Source organism: Oratosquilla oratoria, chromosome 10 (assembly GCF_046742065.1).
Source record: "Oratosquilla oratoria isolate Oo_2021 chromosome 10, ASM4674206v1, whole genome shotgun sequence".
NCBI lineage: Eukaryota > Metazoa > Arthropoda > Malacostraca > Stomatopoda > Squillidae > Oratosquilla > Oratosquilla oratoria.
The window spans coordinates 58,829,577-58,837,076 of record NC_134786.1 but is presented as its reverse complement, the minus strand read 5'-3'; the positions used below and the strand labels follow the sequence as shown (position 1 = coordinate 58,837,076).

The window sequence follows — 7,500 nt, the reverse complement described above, 5'->3', positions numbered from 1 at the left end:
CTGTTTACATAATGCGTAAATTATAAGAAAATTGTATCCTGTTCAGCGGTTCCTAGGCCTTTCCCTACTCCTCGGTCGCCCTTTGCCCCGACCACCCACTTTTTTTTTTTTTTTTTTTCTGAGATGTGAGGGGTGGAGCCGTTTCCATGGCGACACATGGGACAGGGGTGACCGAGTGGTAGAGATACCGTGTCCTTAAGGAAGTCGTCGATGTCCAGCTCCTAGATCCTGCACCCGCTCCACAGAGTGGGTGAGGAGAAACGCTAGCGATGCCGCGAAGCCCCTGATGTTGTGGGCGTGTGGGGCATGGCCCAGGTCGGCTTTCTCTAAAATGCGGCAAAGCAGGTGCGCCCGGGACCTTGGGGTTAGGGAGTTCCTAGAGTTTGAGTTGTAGAAGAGATGATCCTCAGAGATCTCTTCCGTGCGTTCCACGTAGTCTTTGAACGCACGGATCGGGCGCAGCGGGTGTGGGTGTCCTCCCTCCAGGAAGGATTGTATTCTGAGAGGGCCAATCATGTCGTCCTCTTGCTTATTCTTGGTTAGGAATGTTGGTGGTGGAGAGAGGGTTAGGGCCGAGCTGTCCTCCTCCAGTTTGGAGAAGGACGGGTGGCGCGTGATTGCCGCCAGCTGTGAAGCCCTGTAGTCCGTAGTCAGGGCGAGCAGAAAGACGGCACGTTGAAGGAAGTGTTCTTCCTCCATAATGGCCCTTTCGAACGCCAGGTACTGCAGAAGACGATGCAAGGACCAGGCCAGGACCGGTTGATGTCTCGGTTCTCTCGAGGCGCTGATCCCCTTCATTAGGAGGGTTCGCGCCCTCTGTGGCACTCGGATGTTCATGCCAAAGCATAGCGGATCAGTGAGGGCTGTATAGTGAGCCGAGATCGTCGCCGGTGCCCTGTTGGTGGAGTCAGCTAGCCAAGTCAGGAAGTCCAGAACCGTGCTGGCGGAGATGGTCACTATCGCATGTCTCCGAAGGTAGTTCTGGAATTTCCATCAGTAGGGAGCTATCAGGAGAACCTGACCCTTGAAGGATCTGAGGGTCTGCATCACCTTCAGGAGGACCGGTGTCGCTGGAGGAGAAAAATATATACGTACTTCCAGCGGTTCCAGTCCTCCGTGAAGGCGTCTGGGCCTCATGAGCGTGTCCTTTGGTTGTAGGTGAGGTAGAGGGGGAGCTGGGTCGTGTTTGGGTAGGCAAACAGGTCCACCTCTGGGGTGCCGTAGCGGAGGGAGAGCGACTCAAACACTTGTGGGCGTAGTTGCCGCTCTACGGAGGTCTCCCGAAACCTGGATAGAGCGTCCGCCCAGTCGTTCTCCCGGCCCGGAATATACTTCGCCGAGAGTGATATGGCCCTGCGTGATGCCTCGGCGAAGATGTCTTCCGACAGGGCTAGGAGTGGACCTGGTCGGGCCGTACCTTACCTCTGTAAACACTGTACTGCCGTCACATTGTCTATGTCAAAGCGGACGCTCATGCAGGAGATTTCGGAGTGTCGCTAGAGTCATTGTTTCACCACTATCAGCTCCCGAAGGTTGATGTGTAGTGACCTTATATCTTCCGACCATCCCCGGCAAGCTTGATGTCTCCAGCTCGACTGGAAGCCCCACCCCATGTCCGAGGCGTCCGCCGCCCCTGCCATTCGAGGTGGGGGCGGGGACTATGGGACCTTGACCGGCGCAGGGGCCCCGACCGAAGCCAGGGATGCAACAAGCTGTGGAGTGCTGAGGGTACCGGCCTTGGCAGGTCGCGCGGGAGGAGCGGTATGCTCCTGTCGACCTCCCGTGCCAGCTGTCGGCGCCCCAAGCGGCTCAGTGGAAGGGCCGGGGTCGCGAAGTTGAGGCAACCCAACAGGCCCCCCCCACACACACACCGAAGGCAGGAGAACGTGTGAGAGAAGCACGCCCTCTAGATGCAGTGGAGCGCCCGAAGAGCGCTGACTGTCCCACTCAATCCCGAGCCAATAAAGTCTCTGTGTGGGAGCGAGGGTAGACCCGTCCCAGTCCACCCCGAACTCCACGTCCGCTAGCACTCTCAGATGTCGGCCGATGCAACCTCCCCGGTGGGCGAATGCATCAACCAGCCGTCCAGGTACATGAGTGTGGAGACGCTCGCTTCCGCACAGCGTGCGCCTACCACTCTCACTAGTTTCGTGAAGATCCTCGGGGTAAGCGAGAGTCCGAAAGGGAGTCTGGTAAAATGATATGTCTCCCTCCTTACCTGGAACATCAGGAAACGGCGATATCGGGGGTGGATGGGGGAAATGCCAATCTGTGTCCTGAAGGTCCAGGGACGCTAACCCAACTCCCTCCCGGAGTGCTGACCGGACCTGAGCCACCGACACCAACTTGAATCGCAGGGGTTTCAAGAATTTGTTCAGTGCGCTCAGGTTCATAGCCAGTCTCGTTTTTTCTGGGCCTTTCTTTGGTATGGTAAAGAGAATCAAATTAGTAGGGCAAGGTGGATTCCGATCCCCGGAGGGTGTAGTGAAGTCACAAAAATCGATTGTAGAATGTATAACAACATACATGAGAGGCTGAGGTCGTTTCCGAGCGACCTCGTCTGTGGGCGTTAGTCAAGAGGCTTCGTCCTGGGTGAAGACGTTCCTTGAGCGTCTCCCGCTAAGACGGGCCTGGACCCTCGGTGTGTATTCAACTCACCCCAAGTCTTCCCGCGGGAAGTCCTCGAAGCCTGTGGCGAGCGTCCTCATCCAATAGTGCGCTATGGCAGTTTGTGACGTCTCGTCACCCACAAACTGACTCCCATATGTTTGATACATAGTGTCATCATGTGATTATACTGTGACATCACCGGATCTAATCATGACGTCATAGGATCGCCTCGTGACGTCACAGGGCCACAAATTGGCGTCATAGGACTACATCGGGACGTCATATTATCACATAATAACGTCATCTTATCGCATCGTGATATCACTTTATCGCATATTGACTTTACCTGATCACATCGTGAACTATTATCACATCGTGACATCATGTAATCATATTGTGACGGCACAAACAAAATGACGTCACAGAACCCCCATCGTGACGTCATATGTTTTCATTGTAATTTCACTGGACCATACAGTAATGTTACAGAATTAGTGATGTCACGTGGTCACATCGTGATGCCACAGGGTTACATCACGACGTCACAGCATCACATTGTGATGTCACAGCATCAAGTGACGTCAAAGGATCACATCATGACGTCACATGATCACCTCGTGACGTCACAGAAACACATCGTGACGTCAAAGAATCATATTGTGACTTCAAAGGATCACTTACGTCACAGGATCACATTGTGACGTCAAAGGATTACACTGTGATATAGCGAGGTGCCATTTCTTGGGTGCCTGGACAGCCTAGTAGGGCGGAGTCCAGATCGAGACGTCAAATGATGTCATTCAGGTGAACAGAGGACCCCGTGCTGAAGAGCGTTTCCACTAGGCGAGACCCCATCTTTGCTGAATAAAATCCCTCGCCGCTACACAAGGGGGATGCAGGCAAGGTCATACCATGAGAAGGGGCGGAACTCGTAAGAGTCCGTCGTGGTAGGAGGATAAGGTAAAGATGAACGGAGGTGGTCCTCCACCCCGTCCCCCAACCCGACGGTCGTCTGATTGGGGGGTCCTCATGAGAGGGGCCTTCCAGTCCTATACCCGCCGCCGGCGCGGAGGGGCGGAGGGAAGGACCAGGAGGGAGTGTGGGAGAGGGGGCCAGAGCCGGAGGCTCGTTAGAAGGCTGCTCTGGAGGGGGGGATGCTCTGGTCTGCGCGGCCTGAAAGGCCGGATAGCGCGATAGGGCAGAGTCGAGGACGGGGCCTATCAGGGACGGAAGGAGGGTGGTGCCGTGACCGGGATGTGGAGGGTGTGGACGAGCTGAGCGTCCTAGGCCTCTTGGGTGAGATAGAACTCTTTCTCGAGCGGGACTTCCTGTTGGGTCCACGTGAGCGGCTCCGGGAGGAAGATGAGCTCACGGACCCGCTCGAAAAGGCAAGCCGCAAGGTGCCAGAGGACCACGACGGTCCGAGAGGCCTGCCGACCCCCAGGGGCGCCACCCCCGCACCACCAGACACGCCCCCCCCCCACGTCCCCCGAGAGGCCCGGGCCGCCCACCCACGGACGGCCCGGAGACGCGGGAGGACGGACCGCGAGCGGACAAGGTCAAAGGCCACGCCAGGGCCCGACGAAGTAAGCCGCGAGGCGCCAGAGGACCACCGATGGTCGGAGGCATGGGGCCGCCGAGAGGCCCGCCGACTCTCAGGGGCGCCACCCTCCGCACCACCAGACACGTCCCCCCGTCCCCCGAGAGGCCCGGGCCGCCCACCCACGGACGGCCCGGAGACGCAGGAGGACGGACTGCGAGCGGACGAGGCCAAACTCCACGCCCAGGGCCCGACGAAGCAAGCCGAGAGGCGCCAGAGAACCACCGATGGTCGGAGGCACGGGGCCGCCGAGAGGCCTGCCGACCCCCAGGGGCGCCACCCTCCTCACCACCAGACACGTCCCCCTGTCCCCAGAGAGGCCCGGGTCGCCCACCCACGGACGGCCCGGAGACGCCGGAGGACGGACCGCGAGCGGAAGAGGTCAAAGTCTACGCCTAGAACCTGACGAAACAAGCCGTGAGGCGTTAGAGGACCATTGATGGTCCGAACCACACTCACCTTTCGGGAAGTGGCCATATGACCAGGAGTGTGGTATGGGATTATCGCTATAGGTTCACTGTGCAGGTTTCTTTCAGCTGATATATATATATATATATATATATATATATATATATATATATATATATATATATATATATATATATATATATATATATATATATATATACATATATGGCCCCTAAGGTGAAATGATAAAGGACACACATCATGAGTAAATTTAATCGTACGTTCTGTACATGTTCGCAATTATTTCTATAAATTTGGTTACTGATTCTCGAATTCAAGACCCAAATCACTTGAAGAAATTCACGTTTCCGCGTGACATTAAGTTGTTTGTTGTGATGTTATGTCGTCCTCTTCGCTTTACTGTGATGTCATGTCGTCCTCATCGCTTTGCTGTGATCATCGTCACCTCCTATACATGGCAAAGGCGGTCCCAGTCAGGCCAAAACCTCTGCTTCATGCGATGGCAGTACTGCTTTAGGTTTTCAAACTCGCCTGCAAAGAAAGATTCTCAGATTTAGACAATGATATGAATTGCCTTTCACCTTTCCGTGACTCACGGTGATGTATCTCGTGGATCAGAGGTTCTTCAAGTTTTTCAGCCCCGATACCCCAAAGTTCAACTCTCAAGTCAACCCCATCTCTCATATGAGCCTTCTGCTACCGACCTTTAAATCTAATTTTAATTTGTTGTAAAAAAGAGAAACCAGGACAGCTATGAACAAACATCTGAATTTTGGGGACTTTTTTCATTCTTATTTTCAGTAAATAAATCTATAAAGTATAATTCTTACATGGAATGATTGATTTAATATTTTCCAGGATGCCTTTTTTGATACCCCCATGAGCTGGTTTCGATACCTTGTGTGGATATTGAGGCACTGCTTTAAGAACACCTCGTAGATATTAATCACACGGCGCCTATATTGATTGAAGCCCCATTAAGCCCTTAATTCGCCCTTCAGCCAAATAAAATCTCACGTCTCTAACCGGAAAAAATTCTGCATCATCACAAGGAATAAGTCAACAAGTTGACAAATTAATTTGGGTCAATGTATTTCGTGGATGTTCTCAGGGAATTCTAATCAGCACAGGGACCCCAACCCCCCACCTCCGCAGTTCACGTGTTAACGCATCAGCCGATTCCGTGAATTGCAGCAACCACGGTGACACGTGGCATACCGTTCTTTGTGAACGCTGCACAAGAACTCATTCAGGCATCAGGGTTTGAGGGTCAACCACAGGCCCTACAAGGGCGGAGGGTGGAGGGTTCCCGCCGGTACTTTGTTCCGGGGCCAAAGAGCTAGGAAGGGCCCCACAGCAACCATGCAACATCCATCCCCCCACCCCCTACACACACACCTCGAGGACAAGCACTTTCTACTACACCCAGCCCGACATGCATTCACATACACAAATAAAATACCATTAGACTTTTTACACCACACTTACTTCTTTTTATCAGTGTTTATCATTAAAATTATTGCATCAGATTCTCAATATTGAGAAAAATCTTTGCCTGCCTCTGGGCGCCAAAGGGGTCTTGTATCGCCTTGCAAAACTTCTCTTGGAGTCCCTGGTCACCCACCTTGCATCATGGCGTGCATGGGCGTGTCGACGTCACACCACTCGAACTGGGCCAGGCAGCCGAAGACGGCGCAGTCGACTTCTGTTGGTTCCTCACCCATCAGGAACGGAGAGTGGCCTGGTGGTATTATTATCAGTTTTATTATTGATTATCATTTGCATTATGATCATCATCATTATTAGTAGTTGAAGTTTCAGAGGGATTAGCTTATTAAGTGTAGTTGGGAAGGCTTATGGGAGGGTCTTGATTGAGAGGATTAGAAGAGAAACAGAGTAATTGGTGAGGAATAGTGTGTATTTAGGACAGGTAGAGGTTGCGTAGATCAAATTTTTGTGGTAAGACAGATATGTGAGAAAGCTATAGGAAAAGGTAAGGATTTTTTTCTTTTTCTTTTTGTCTTTTATGGATTTGGAAAAGGCTTATGACAGGGTAGACAGGAAGGTGCTGTGGGAGGTACTGCAGATATATGGGATAGGAGGAAAGGTTTTAGGAGCTTTCAAGAGTTTTTACGAGAGTAGTAGAATGTGTGTAAGGATTAGAAATGGGGAAAGTGAGTGGTCTGAGGTAAAGGTGGGACTCCGTCAGGGATGTGTTATGACACCCTGGCTGTTCAGTTTATACATGGATAGGGTGGTGCGAGAGGTGAATGCAAGGGTAGTGGGTCAGGGATTGGAGATGGTTAAAGAAAATGGAGTAAAGTGGGAGATAAGCCAGCTGTTGTTTGCGGACGACACTGCGTTTGTAGCAGGATCAGAGGAGGGATTGAGGAAGTTAGTGACAGAGTTTGGGAAGGTGTGCGAAAGAAGGAAGTTGAAGATATATGTGGGTAAATGTAAAGTGGCAGTGAGTATTAAGGGAGAGAGACTGGAAGAAGTGAGTATTTTTAGATACTTGGGTGGGCATGTGGCAGAAAAGAGAGGAGTGGAGGTGGAGGTAGAATGTAGTTTGAGAGAAGCGAGTAAATCCACTGGTGGATTAAAAAGTGTAATGAGAAATAGATATTTGGGAATGGATGCTAAGAGAAGATTGTATGAAGGAGTGATTGTGCCAACAGTACTGTATGAGGTAGAAATATGGAACATAAGAGAGGAAGAGAGAAGGAGTTTGAATGTGTTTGAGATGAGGTGTCTGAGAACTATGATAGGGGTTACTAGGCTGGATAGTGCCATTTCACCGACCATGTTAACAGTTTATTAAGATCATCCTGAAGAATCTGGGTGTCGTCTCCTGACCTAAT

The 7,500-nt window shown here is 51.9% G+C and overlaps 1 protein-coding gene across 1 annotated transcript in view; it reads right to left on the bottom strand.

The window, feature by feature from the left end:
* Positions 1-4,873: 4,873 nt before the first annotated feature.
* Positions 4,874-7,500, bottom strand: part of LOC143029248 (failed axon connections homolog) — a 15,768-nt gene continuing 13,141 nt past the window's right edge. The window contains exons 6-7 of the mRNA XM_076191937.1: positions 6,264-6,380; positions 4,874-5,170 (exon numbers count right to left, since the gene is read on the bottom strand). Coding sequence (XP_076048052.1) covers positions 5,088-5,170; positions 6,264-6,380 — 200 coding nt within the window. The 3' untranslated portion in view covers positions 4,874-5,087. The remainder of the gene's footprint in view (positions 5,171-6,263; positions 6,381-7,500) is intronic.